The sequence below is a fragment of the Colletotrichum acutatum genome (assembly GCF_030867785.1).
Source record: "Colletotrichum acutatum strain CBS 112980 chromosome Unknown BDZ83scaffold_235, whole genome shotgun sequence".
NCBI lineage: Eukaryota > Fungi > Ascomycota > Sordariomycetes > Glomerellales > Glomerellaceae > Colletotrichum > Colletotrichum acutatum.
Window position 1 is genome coordinate 3,494 of NW_026849229.1, and position 13,029 is coordinate 16,522.

At 46.2% G+C, this 13,029-nt stretch overlaps 5 protein-coding genes across 5 annotated transcripts; 3 read left to right on the forward strand and 2 right to left on the reverse strand.

The window, feature by feature from the left end:
* Nucleotides 1-2,583: 2,583 nt before the first annotated feature.
* On the forward strand, nt 2,584-4,332 carry BDZ83DRAFT_594062 (uncharacterized protein; the record flags this gene model as incomplete). The annotated part of the gene is made up of 2 exons (XM_060506691.1): nt 2,584-2,633; nt 2,730-4,332. The coding sequence occupies 2 exons, from the start codon at nt 2,584-2,586 to the stop codon at nt 4,330-4,332; spliced, it is 1,653 nt and encodes a 550-aa protein (XP_060357701.1).
* A 2,208-nt stretch (nt 4,333-6,540) lies between these two features.
* Nucleotides 6,541-8,026, reverse strand: BDZ83DRAFT_685591 (uncharacterized protein). Its single transcript, XM_060511251.1, has 8 exons — nt 7,997-8,026; nt 7,871-7,943; nt 7,779-7,815; nt 7,638-7,728; nt 7,551-7,587; nt 7,350-7,500; nt 7,227-7,297; nt 6,541-7,174 (listed from the first exon to the last, which is right to left on the reverse strand). Exons 1-8 carry the CDS (start codon nt 8,009-8,011, stop codon nt 6,804-6,806), a joined length of 846 nt encoding a protein of 281 aa, XP_060357702.1. The 5' UTR covers nt 8,012-8,026; the 3' UTR covers nt 6,541-6,803.
* Nucleotides 8,027-8,285: 259 nt separating this feature from the next.
* BDZ83DRAFT_594072 (uncharacterized protein) lies at nt 8,286-8,572 on the reverse strand (the record flags this gene model as incomplete). The annotated part of the gene is made up of 2 exons (XM_060506692.1): nt 8,286-8,386; nt 8,443-8,572. 2 exons carry the CDS (start codon nt 8,570-8,572, stop codon nt 8,286-8,288), a joined length of 231 nt encoding a protein of 76 aa, XP_060357703.1.
* Nucleotides 8,573-8,642: 70 nt separating this feature from the next.
* BDZ83DRAFT_643958 (uncharacterized protein) lies at nt 8,643-8,962 on the forward strand. The gene has a single exon (XM_060509708.1). The coding sequence runs from the start codon at nt 8,664-8,666 to the stop codon at nt 8,859-8,861; it is 198 nt and encodes a 65-aa protein (XP_060357704.1). The 5' UTR covers nt 8,643-8,663; the 3' UTR covers nt 8,862-8,962.
* A 248-nt stretch (nt 8,963-9,210) lies between these two features.
* BDZ83DRAFT_643959 (uncharacterized protein) lies at nt 9,211-9,661 on the forward strand. Its single transcript, XM_060509709.1, has one exon. It carries the CDS (start codon nt 9,376-9,378, stop codon nt 9,604-9,606), a length of 231 nt encoding a protein of 76 aa, XP_060357705.1. The 5' UTR covers nt 9,211-9,375; the 3' UTR covers nt 9,607-9,661.
* Nucleotides 9,662-13,029: the final 3,368 nt, after the last annotated feature.

The window sequence follows — 13,029 nt, forward strand, 5'->3', positions numbered from 1 at the left end:
AAAAAGGATACGAGATATAGAGTCGTAATATTATATAAATATATATATAATCGGCGACTAGGTTTATAAAGAAGATCTTAGCCTATTTTTTAAAAGAGATAATTAGTAAATATTTAGAGGGTATTATTATTAAAGTGTTTAAGCCGTTATACGGTCTTACTGAATTGGGTACCTATTAGTAAGTAATATATTATAACTTTTATATTAACTAATTATTAATAGTTACGTTAACCTACGACCCTTACCTCTTAATATTTAAGTACGTAGACGACTTATTCGGTATTATTAAAATATAAATAAATAATACTTTAGGTCTATTAAATATCGAGTTTATAAAGAAAGAGGACGAGGAGCTTTAAAAAGCTAAATTCGTAGCTAAACTAAAAGAGATCTTTATAATAAGTATACTATTTACGTTTAACGGAGGGATCTTAATTATTAAGGGGGATAATATAATATTTTAATAAAAGAGGTAAAGCGAGAAGATTAGCCTCGTTAATTTAAAATCCTTTAATTATAAAAAGTAATATAGGGCTAAGCTCGCTTAAAGAGCTTATATTATAAGTATTTATTAGCCCGAGGCTATTTTTGATTACGTTAGAGCTATGTAGGTTATAGAGCTTATAGAGCGCGATTTTAATATTCTTAATTAATAACTTTAATAATAATAAAATAACCGTAACTAAGGTCTCGTTTATTAACTTATTAAGTTTATTTTAGCGAGGCTATATATATTTATCGACGGATTAATTATAAATAATAACGACTTAACTTTATAACTAAGATATATTATTATCTTTATTAATAAAACCCTTAGTAAGGACGACTTTACGATCTAAGGTAATATAATTTATTATTTATTAACGAAGAGTAAGCGAGTTATTAAGAGCGTATTAGCGTTTAAAGTTTATAGAATAGTAAATAGAGTGGATATTACCTATACAATTTCTATTATATTTAAAAGGATTATAAATAGACTTAACCTTTTTATAATCTTTATAATTATTTATACCGATTCGTACTTGCTATATAAATGCTTTATTAAGTTAAGTATTATAAAAGAGAAGAGGCTTATAATCGATATTATAGCCCTTAAATAGTTATATAAATAACGAGAGATCTTTAAAATCCGTTAGATTAACGGGGACGATAATTTAGTTAATATTTTTATAAAAGCTATATTTAATAAAGGGCTAGAGTAATTCGTTAGCGAAGGAAAAATAATAGTATAAATAGAAAGATAAGTAATTTATAAAGAGTAGAAAAAGGAGGAAAAAAGGGTATATTTAACGGGCTAGTTAAAGGTCGAATTATACCTCTAATCGCCGCTATTAAACGGTAAAAGAAAGAGAAAGTTAATATTAAATTAAAAGTCTAATTTGACTTTATAATAGCGTAGGGGCTATTTATTAATTATATAGTCGATTATTATAGCTTACTTAACCTACGGTTAGAATCTCTTTTTTATACCTACGTAGTAGATTAATATAGTTAATTGACCTACTTTATTAATCTACGGTTCGAACTAATCGACCAATATCCCTGTGATAGGGATACTAATAGTGAGATTAGCGACATTTATCACGACGGGGACGACTGGCTTTTCGGCAAAGCTGTTGGTCCGACTATTCTAGACGCTCACTTGGTCCCACTAATTACCCGTCTTCAAGACTGCAGGAGGCAAGATCTGATACCCGGCATCTTGGTGGCGTACGCAGCTCGAGTCAGATCTACGGTTGCATGGAGAGAAGCGACGCATGGGAGACCAACTATGTGGGATATTTCCATGGGTCATGTAGCTGACATGGAAATGTAGAGATTTCGGTCACAGATTTCATGTATGTAGACTTCATCCAATTGAGGCGGATTGCCTCCTCATAGTTCCAAAAGCCTGTTGCACAACCATTCACATTTCCCCTCAATTAATACGACAACAGTGAGCAGTGCCCCTCCAACGGAACAAGATCGAAATTCCCATGTCTGTATCCACTCAATAAGTCAGGAACAAATCTGCATGTTCCCATCAAACGATCCAATCAAGTAGCTCCATGACCTTCCGGATGAGCAGCTATAGCAAGCTGCGGGTACACCCGTCATCAATGCTTCAACGATGAAGCGTCGCACCGAGACAATTTTCTTTTGAATCGTTGCCTAAACGTTTGCAGCCTGTTTATGAAGACGGTTAGGCCCAAAATGGGTTAGACAAACAGCTACACCGCGTCCTAAGCGGAGCTTTCAATCCTACCCCATGCTGACGGCAGGGATTCTTTGGGAATCTCACGCTCACATTGGTGGGTTCGGTTTCACCCTGGCGTATCCCACAATTTCTCTTCCGAGGTTGGTGGGCACAGATATTATCTTGGGCTGTCTCCGCTCGCATTCCTGCAGCTCGCCCTCGGACTCCCAAAGTTCTTTCTCATCAGGCTGCCAGCTCACCGAGGGCGTCCAACGGCCATTTGCCCCTGACCGGCACGCGCACCACGTCAGTGGCTGGTTCGGACTTGAGACCAACAGACTGACAACAAGGCTGGCTCGAGCCTTTACGGATATTCGTACCGGTCGTCTTGTGTTTTTAGCAGAATTATGGCTCGGAAAGGCAGCCGAAAGGTTAGGACGGGATGCTTAACCTGCAAGTAAGTTCCATCTATTGCCGTCCGATTGGATCGCGGGTCACGAACCCGAGAGTAAGGTTTTCAAGATGAGCTGGCGCCTTGTCTAACGCTCGCTAGAGTACGTAAAATCAAGTGCGATGAAAGCAGACCATCCTGCAAGCGCTGTACCGCGACTGGCCGGAAATGCGATGGCTACCCACACGTCGCCGACTTGACAGATGTCTCATCCAGCTCCCCGGGTTCGGGTCCGTCTGTGGTCCTGACGGTCCAGCCAAGTCGCGCCTCTCCGGGAGTCAGTTCCCCAAGCGACAACCGCGCTCTGCAATACTTTGCTGAAGCCGTGGGGCCGCTCCTCTCAGGGGCCGTGGATCCTTACTTCTGGACGCACATAGTCATGCAGTTCAGCACATTTGAACCGGCGGTAACGCACTCCATCCTAGCTATCAGCGACCTCTACGAGCAGTTCCACACCGGAACCGATGAGATCGTTGCCCCACGGGACTACAGCTTTGCCGTGCGCCACTACAACGCGGCCATGAGAGAGCTGATTGGCATGAAGACGCAGGACAAGCACCCCACGGTCCTGCTCGTCTGCCTACTGTTTATCTGCATCGAATTCCTGCAGTCTGGGCGCGAAGCCGCTATTAAACACTGCAAGCATGGGGTCGCGCTCCTTCGGAATACCCACAGCGAGTTCCCCTGGACCAAGGAGCATCTTCTCCCACTTTTCCGACGCCTGACAGAGTACTCGTTCTTCTTCAGCGGCGAAAAGGCCGACTTCCCGGACCTGAGCGGACTGGAACATCCTGTACCCCCAAGCTTTTCCTCGTTCCAAGACGCCCAGTTGATGATTGATGATCTCTACTGCCAAACCCTCCAGCTCATGAAGCAAGGATATCCTTTTCGTTCCCTGTCGCCAACGGGAAATGGCGTTCCTCCGAAATTACTAGCGCGGCAAGAGTACGTCAATAGTATGCTCGACCGGTGGAGCATTCTCTTCACCCAGCTGAACAACCAAAGCAAATACAGGTCCTCCCCCACAACCAAGGCTTCCGAGGCAAAACCAGATTACGTACCGAATATGCTGCGTGGTTTTCTCTTCACTCGATACGAGTGCTGCCGTATTTGGCTGAATATGGCGTTCACTAACAATCTGACTGGTTATGACAAGTACGTGTCAAACTACAGCCAACTAGCGAAAAATCTCGCCGAAATGGTCCTTCAAATATCAGAACACTCGAAGATGGAAGGCGTCCACGCCAAAACGTCGAAATTCATGTTCGAAACGGGGTACACGCCAATGCTATTCTTTTTTACGACGACATGTCGTCATCTGGAGACGCGGCTGGAGCTACTTCGGCTGATGCCCATCCTCGGACTACCGCGAGAGAATTTGTGGGAGATGGCGACACTAGTTGCCGTGGCACGGAGGGTCATTGAGCTCGAACACGGCATTTCGCTGGACCCTGCCGGGCGGCCTACGGTCCCGGTCTCACCCTCCGTGCCTCTACCGCCAAACGAAAAGAGGGTGGCGGATATCTGGACGGAGCCCAGGACCGAAGAAAGAAATATGAACGGGCACATTGTGCGTGGAAGAGTGGTTGGGTTCTTCAGACGTGACAAGCCTGACGGTGGCACATCTCTCCACACAGAGTTTGTGGAAGTAAGGAATGTCAAGGAGGAGCTAGGCGAAGGAATCGCGACTGTAGTGGTTCCATAGTATATACTTTGTACGATGGGCCCAAAAGGAATGATCATCAGCTAATACCAAGTCTTTCTGGGGCGACATGGATCTTCAGAACCCCGGTTATCGGTGTACTCTTTGTTATCAATCCAAACAAAATACCAAATTCAGCAAAGGTCCTTTAATCGCGACGTTTGTTGAGTGAATTATGTTTCTTGAAATCTGACAAGGTTGAATCTTGCAGCAATAGTGTGTTTCCTCTGGAATCTGTTCAGTCCTTCTCATGGAAAGCAGACATCGCTCATCTGGTTATCCCAGACTTTTTTAGCAGCGATCTTCTCAAGTTGCTCTCTCAAAATGTACTTGCACACATTCTCCCTCAATGGATTCGACAACCACCTCCACAGAAGACACTGCGGAGAACATTGGCCTTAAATATAACAGTTACGTATTTTAAGTCATGTACCGCTGTTCTCACTCTTACTACGTTCCAGTTTTGTTTCTTAACACTATCAGCATCGGCCGCATCTCTGCGTGTCAAACTCTTCGTAGCAACGGTGGCATCATCTGATAGGTGCCAAGGTGAAATGACACATACCAACTGCCACATAGCTGCCTAATGTACGTGCCGCAAGAGGTCTAAGGAAGTCTTAACGCGACAAAGCCTGTTGCTGACTCGGAGTGATGTGAATCTTGGGGAGACAACAAACATGTATTCCCAGGAACCCAGTACAGTAACCGAAAGGCAGAAGCAGGAATGAGAAAGGTGTCGAAATGTGACAGTTAGCTCTTCTCAATACCTTGCTTGTCTGTATCCTAATCAATCCGTCGTTGCTAATCTCATCTTTGTATTCAAACTCCATTTTCTTACCTTGCCCTACCAGTTAGATGTCTCTTGCCTCTACCTCAGTGGCCAACTAGCAAACCCTGCCTTATTCGTAACATGTCGTCTGAGAAATTCAGCCTACCTCACCGGACGCAATGCGAAAAGTTGGGGTACCCCAGATATTTTCTTGGCTGCCACGCGGATTTTTCAATTTTTCAAAGCCACATGGAGATACGTCGGAGCTCACGTGGACTTTCCGCCATTCGGCGTTTGATTGTCAGTACCACGCGCTTCAAAGCAGCTCTGTCTTGCACTGACATGATTTTGATCGCAGTATCAAGAGGAGCTCATTTGAGCCACTTTCTCAGAAGCTGGTGAACTGGACTGATTGATAATTCCTGGAGATATACCGCATCGTACATGTGAATGTTCTTCGGATATAAAGTCACGAAATCCGCAGGTCGTCTTTTGCTGACAGTTTTCCCTTGGGGTTGTGATTTCTGTTCCAATTAGGCTTTCGAGGATCCTGGCACATCGAACCACAACAAACCCCGAGAAGCTTGACGTAATACCCTTTCAAACTTTAGGGGTAGTATTCCCACCTACCGGCCGCCAAAAATGCAACTCACCAAGACCCTGCTAGCAATCGTGTCAATCCTCGCTTTCGCTGGTTCGTCATATTTACTCAATTGAAACCCACTTTTGACACGCAGCGTGCTAACTTGTTGCAGAGGCCTAGAAAGCGTGCAAATTTGGCACTTGCCAGGGACGATTAGGTGCATGCTGTGACAGTTCCGGTGCATGCGAGATCTTGAGCAACGAGTGTCCGTAAGAGGATAAAACAAGCTGAACTTTGAGGGTGACGATTCATGGAGTTTTCTTGAGTAGGTGAGCGGGTTGGTGGGAAGTAGACATCGCATCATTGACTCAGGCGGAGGCTCAACTTGAAAGGACGAATTCAAACGTGTACAACCAATGAAAATTGCCAACAAGATTGTAGCCATTGGTGTCTGACCCACGATTCATCTGATTGAAGAACTGCAGCACACGAAATTAGAGTTATCGAAATCTCAATTCCCGTCTTGGCTCCGGTTGGAACACACCGTTCGTCATTGTGATGCAAACCTACATCTTTGGGCCTTGCCCCCACAAATCCGGCTTTGTCCTTGAGATAACCTCTTCTCATCTTCAACGCGTTCGTGTTCATCTGCTGCAATATCGCTCAAACAAGGCATGCTTATCACATCCCCATTTCTGTACACATGATCCAACTGCTAAGCACCATCGTTCGGATGTCTTCGGTAGACGTCTTGCTGAATGCTGCCTCATACAGTCTTATCGCCATTGACGAGGACCTATAGGGCATTGTGTGTAAAAGTCGCCTATTGGAGACTCCGGCAGTATGTATTCATCATATTATTTTGAACTGTCCCATATTGCAAGGCATCTCGACTTTGATGAGATCGCCATCAAAAATTCGTCGGTATGGTAGGGTGACGTGCCAGAGTCGCGCCTAAAGTATGGCCGTAATATCATACCGCGATGGCACCAATTCCCATTTCACCTCCGTATGTGTACCAAACTCTTCTCTATCCCATAGCCAGTCACCTGTATTTTGATCCAAAGACAGAACATAAACTTTTCGTAAATTTTGTGATGACCCCTTCACCCATCTCACTGCTCATTTCTGGATATCTCGTAATTCGGCAGCACTTATTTCGATATCGTCATCGTCGTCAGAGTGCCCCGCTTCCCTTTCGAATGTCTGATCTGCGTCGGCATCATCGTCGTCTCGCACACGGCGCTCGCCCAATTCTGCGTCACCGTCATCAAGCGCATCTGCTGTTTCGAGGCCGATCGTTGTCGGTGTTTTTGATCGCCTCTGCTCCCAGCTCTTTCTCGTGCTCGTGCTGTTGCCGTCAGGATCAAGTGGAATAGTGACGGCGTCATCCCTTAACGTAGATATGCCGCGTGATGGTCGGGTTAAGGTTCTTAATGTTGACTCCTGGCCAGGTGACGTAATCCAGTTGATCACCAGAGCCGAGAAGAAGACTAGAACGTCTATGTCAGACTTTTCCACCTGGGGCACTGCGAAACTACTCACTATCAGTGTTGCAGCATAGCAAGCACAGCCATGCCACCTCTCCATTCAAAGCCATGAGAACACTCAGATTTCTGATATCCTGATTAGTGCTAGCTCCCTTCAAACCATCAATGAAAAACGTACGTCACACTGCTAACAAGGGTGCAGCAAGAACCGATGAAAGTGCGTATCACGAGCTTTCGTAGCCGAACATTTGGTGGAGCTCTGGGGATGCGACGATTACGCCAGTCCAATGTCCATGGCTTCCAGAAGTTGTACTTTACGGAATGTAGACCTGGGAAGCATCAGCAACCGTACAACGTAAGTGTGTCTTTAGTCGCTTACTCAGTAAAGGAAGTAAAAATAAAATTGTGAGATAAACCTGGTCTACATTAGATCAAGGCGGGTTTCACGAACCGAACGTATACTTACGTTCACAGCTGCGTCGAAAGAGATGAGTGGGAGCAACACCGGCTGCTCCATCCCAATAATGCAGATGCCATTCTCAAAATGAGTAATTCGGCTGAGGAGATTATTAGCCGAAGAAAAGCCTCTAGAGTCATCCAGACATACAAAATAAAGTTCATGATAACAACCAGGACGAACACACCTAGCACAGAGGTCAGTTTATAAAGACTACGCGTGATTGGAGCTTCGAAACGTACCCAACATGCCGAATGAGTTGAAGAGATAGAGTTTCGACTTTAAGCGCCTTTTTCTCGTTTGTCTAATGATGTGCTACACATTGATGTGAGTCACATGAGTCAAATATGTCGCACAGATTGACTTACTGCCCTATCAACCATGAATAGGTAGATGAACTATTCCTCCGGTTAGATACCGATGTAGTGCACGCGGATGGCACGCACTTACCAACTGATTCCGCGGTTAGTCAAAGATATCGTTGAGAGTTGCGATGAGTCTAGCTTACCTTGGTAGACACATATGCCCCCAAACAGAAGAGGGTCGCTGCGGAACAAGTGTCGAAGTTCAGATCGGCTCCAAATCCGAATTGTAGGATTGAAGTGCCGAATACAAACAGAAAGGAGAAGAAGTAGATCAGTACCACGACTTTGAAAGTTAGTAAATGTCATGGACAAAGGCGTATAATCGCGAGGGTTCCTTACGCCACATCGTCCATGGTAATGCCTTCCAGTCCTTCACTGATGTCCATCTCATCACTTTCAAGATGTTAGCATATTGCATTTGACATCGATTTTGTCATGAATGCACTGACCAAAAAGGCTTGCAAGGAGACAGGCCGATATCATGGCGACGATGATGCTGACGACCTTCCCGGCGAGAGGCTCCGCCTCATGATTGATGCTTAAGCGGCGCATCACCGCCTCGACGCGTTCCAGCCCCATAGCTCCAGCTCCTGCGTGCTGTCGCGAATTGCTATTGAGGCCCCATCAAGACAATTGTCTTTGACTTCCAGCCCGGAGAAGCCGATCCTAGATGTGCCGAGCGGAAGCGGAGGTGCGTGAGGGAAAACAGGGCGATGCGGAGGCCCGCGATGAATCAATGTTTCGAGATCCCTCGAGGACGACGATGAAATTGGTCGATGCTTCCGCTGACACTTGCTCTTTTGTCCTTGTAGAGGATAAAATGGTGCGCTCAATTCTGTACGGTGAGGCGGGAGGGGGTGATGGGTAATTCTGTGAAACGGCACGGGGCAACAGGGAAAGATGGGCATTGATTGGGAAACTTTAGCATTGCCCTTTGGGGGGGCGGGATCAATCGGATCTTGTTCCTCATGTATGGAAATCTAAGGGATTCTTGCGCACGCTCTCATAGATAGCTGCCGCACGTGGCAACCTAGTGCCGTGCGTGTGCGCGGAATGTCCAAGCGGTGATGAACAAATACCGTCAACTCTCGACGAATAGAGTTTTGGTCAAACGCGCCATGCAACGGTAGGATGGTGGCTTACCAGCCAGACCTGACTCGCGTCCTACCTCTTTCCATCCCCGACGTTGCCTACGGCAAATTTGTTCCGTCACGGCTCGTTCTCGCTTGGACCGGGAGCATTGGGTTTAACCAAGAAATTGACTCTTTGGATCCGTCGACAATGGAACAATGGAAGGAGATGGCGCAGCCACGTGACACCGCCACGGGTCCGATCACTTGGAGCCGGGCCTCTGTCTTCATCATTCAAGCACTCAGGGTCCTATGCGAGCAACCGTTCTTCCGATTTTTGGAATCGCGGTTTCAGTTTTGGGATCACCTTCCAGACCTTGCGTCTACCTCCTAGATAGCCCCATTCAGAGTCGGCCGAGATGTTTGCGGCTCTCCTCTCCGCCGGCCCTGTCTTCAGGGGCTCTACGGGGCGGCACGTATGGGCAGATCGAACCTGGACTCAAACAATCGCGCGAGAGTCGTCAAAAAATGTTTCCAGGGTGAAGGTGAACACGATTCACTCATCTGCGGTTTGGCATATAAACACGGCATGAGAGACTCCTTGGTGTTGTTAAAATGAAGTCAACAATTTCCGACCTTCCAAGTTTCGATCAACTGTTCTCTCCGAGACTCAACTTTTCTTCGCTATTTCGGCTTGCTGGAAAAAATATATTGCATCTTGTCCTCACAGACCATTCATCATCTACTTACGTCAGACACAAAATGCGTTCTTCAACCACCCTTCTGTCTACCGTGTTGTTTCTCACAGCTACTGTCTTCGGGTAAGTGTTCCCCTACTCGGCTAGATCTCCGTGGCTCTAGATCCATTAGATCCTGCATGCGCATGCTAACTCGTTTTGCGCAACACACAGACAGGGAACTGGAGAATACGGGACGTACTACTGCATGACAGTGGAGGGAAAGCCAGCCCCGAGCAACAATTTCTGCAATGCAGTAAAAGGCGCAGTCCTCCCTTCCCCTGGCGTAAGTGTCCAATCTAGTGGCGAGGACTGAGATGATTTTTGTAGCTGATGAATGGCTCTTAGTTCTGCTGCATTCGCTCCTCCGACTTTGACAGACTCCAGGCCCTTTCGAAAGGTTGCGCGGATAACGGTTTGGTACTTGGCCAGAAGAAGGTCCCTTGTAGCCCATAAATTAGAGTGGGGGATGCAGGACTAATGAATTTGAGCGAAATGTTTTCTTCCCGAAGTTCTTTGTCGTAAGGTGGTAGTTACTGAGCAATTCAAGCTTGCCATATGTCGTTTCCTGGTCTTTTGAATCTCTCGATAACTGAAAAGGGCATAGTTCACCACTATTCGTATTCATGATGAACCCGTTTTTGAACCAGGTATAGTTGAATCAATAGACAATGACCCCAGATGGTATCCACTGAATAGAATTCGTTCCCGCCCCCTGAGCCGCCTGGGTATATCCGATGAGAGCGGGACCCGGAGATCATTGTCTCAGGTAGAGGCCGACAGCCGTCATATGGTGGTGAACGGGGGTGATTGTTGAGGGCGCTACTCAGGTACATGGGTTTCCCAAGAACGCCGTCAGTATTCTCGGGTCTACCGACATGAAGCTTCGGCTGTAAGAGGGAACGGCGGCAAAAACTCCTACTTCGAAACTTCGTATGCGTAAATAAGCCTTAAAGGTGTGTGGCACTGGTCAAAGTCTTGGCACGAACCCCAGGCGCTCGGATATGAATCCGGCTCCCACTTGGAGCTTATTTGCGGGTCCCACATCTCCACACCTCAAGGAATGAAGCTGTCGTGGCCCTAGAGCAAATCCAGTAGAATCCCATCAGGACCGAAGTGCGCGCGGTTAGAGTGTGATACTAGTACCTCTAGAGTCTACTGAGGAAGGCGTGCCCTAATGCACTAGCACAGAGCTTGGTGATGCGGCTGCCCTCCTGATCATCTTCAGGTAGTTTTGATGCGACACCTATCTGGAGCAGAATGTCTTCTATCTGTATTCATGTTGTGTCTAGTTCAAGTGTGCAGAAAGCTAAAGCGAGGGTGACTCAGCCCATGTCGCTCCAGTGAGTTCCCTGTTGTTTAATACATCTTGAGTAATGGTACTGTATTCCGGTCGTGGGGAAAAGCTTCGATTAGTATGTCACCTAGCTGGCAGTGACGTCGAGGTCATCACCCTATGCACCGTATTTTACCTAGAGTTGCCATCGAATTCGTCAGTAAAATCATACCCATCAAGTTCCTGCTCTGTAGCTAACGAGCTGCTGATGGCAGGTTTGATCTGCCCGTTGATTAGTCATATCTAGGCTGCAGAGTCGGGGGAAGGTTCGGCATCGGTAGGCGGCCCAAATGGAACTTTTCTTTTCATAGAGGAATCTAGCCGCTTTCTACTACTTGTGCCTTCGACTTGATTCCTCTCTTGACTATTTCTTAGCCTACCCTGGAGCGGGCAAAAATCCGAGATTCACAACACTAGATACGAGATTACAAAGGATTGATCTTGAGACTATTTAGGTTCCGCTCCTGCATGTGTCATTTCGGCGGCCCGTGAGTTGCGAGGCACATGGGCGTGTTCGCGAACAGACGGTCCGTCAAGGTCATACCGGTATCGGCCTTGAGTATTTCCTCATCGAGATACTAGATGTCTTTGTTGATTGGTTAATCAATACTTCCGTCCGAACATCTTTGTCTGGACACTGTTTCTTCAAACAACTGTTGGTTGTTGCCACCAGATGTTCAGTGTCATTTTGATAGCAACTTTTCTCTTGACTAATCTCGGTGTCAGAAAGGACTGTGATTTTGCTTCTTAATCCCTGGCCGAGGTTCCTACTTATTGGCGTTGATGTGATAAACAAGCTGCGTTGCTAGTTTCGTTAGGTGATCAGTGGAGGTCCCCCATCATTTTTCGATTGTCCTGAAAATTCAAGATCTTATGACCCTAACCCTAACCCATTTGTCTCTGAGTCTCCCCGAACTACCACGGCCCTTCTGATCGTCGCCGTGATATAAATTTGACGATTTCTTCGGCCACTAAGGTATTTATGTTCTCTAAGATATAATTGCAAGCCAGGTTTATCAGCAGAAATACAAAAACGTCCCCGTTACCAGTAGCATGACTTCTCGACTATTAGATGCTTTAGGCTACTAACGCACGATTGCGAAATGCTACACGTTGATAACGAGGGTCTGAGGTATTTACGTAAGGAGCTGAAGAATCTAGAGTCTAAGTAAAGCTAGACATTAGCACACTCACCTAGAACACATCTTATTTAGTTGGATTAGATTTGCTATACTACGTGCGTGAGAAGGCTCACCCTATATAAATCTATCTCTATACATAATCTACCTTTGATAGTGTATACTAGCATGTACGTATCTCTCCAAGTTAATAGTATAACAGGACCCTGTAATATGGGCAGAGCATCACGCCCAATTATTTCCTATGTCAAATAGGAAAGTCCCATCCGTCGGTAACAGGTTTGCACGCCATATTTCCCAAACAGGCCTTCACAGAGACTACCTTCTAGAAGCACATCACCGATTTACTGGGGTGATTTCTCGTTATCGCTATGCTACTCGATTAACAACGAGTCGACGAAGCCTTGAGCGTAGCTGACTAGGCCAGCAATTGTGATACTCGCCTTGCACATGTAGCATGTTAACATGAACGCTTAGAGAGAGAGAGAGAGAGAAAGAGAGAGATGAGCGTGTCTTACCTATCATATTGGATGCTGAAGTATCATCGATTTGACACCATGTGTGAACCAATGAGCCACACAATTTATTTAAGATGCAGGGAATACGCGGTGATGATGCTGACCGACGACGCAGTGCTTACGCCAAGTGTTCCCCCTCCCGATGCTTGATCCTCCGGGAGCACCCGCCACTCGCTTGCATTTGAGTGGCCAATCCCGTAGACCCATTCGTCGAGATTGACGTTGCCTACTGCAGT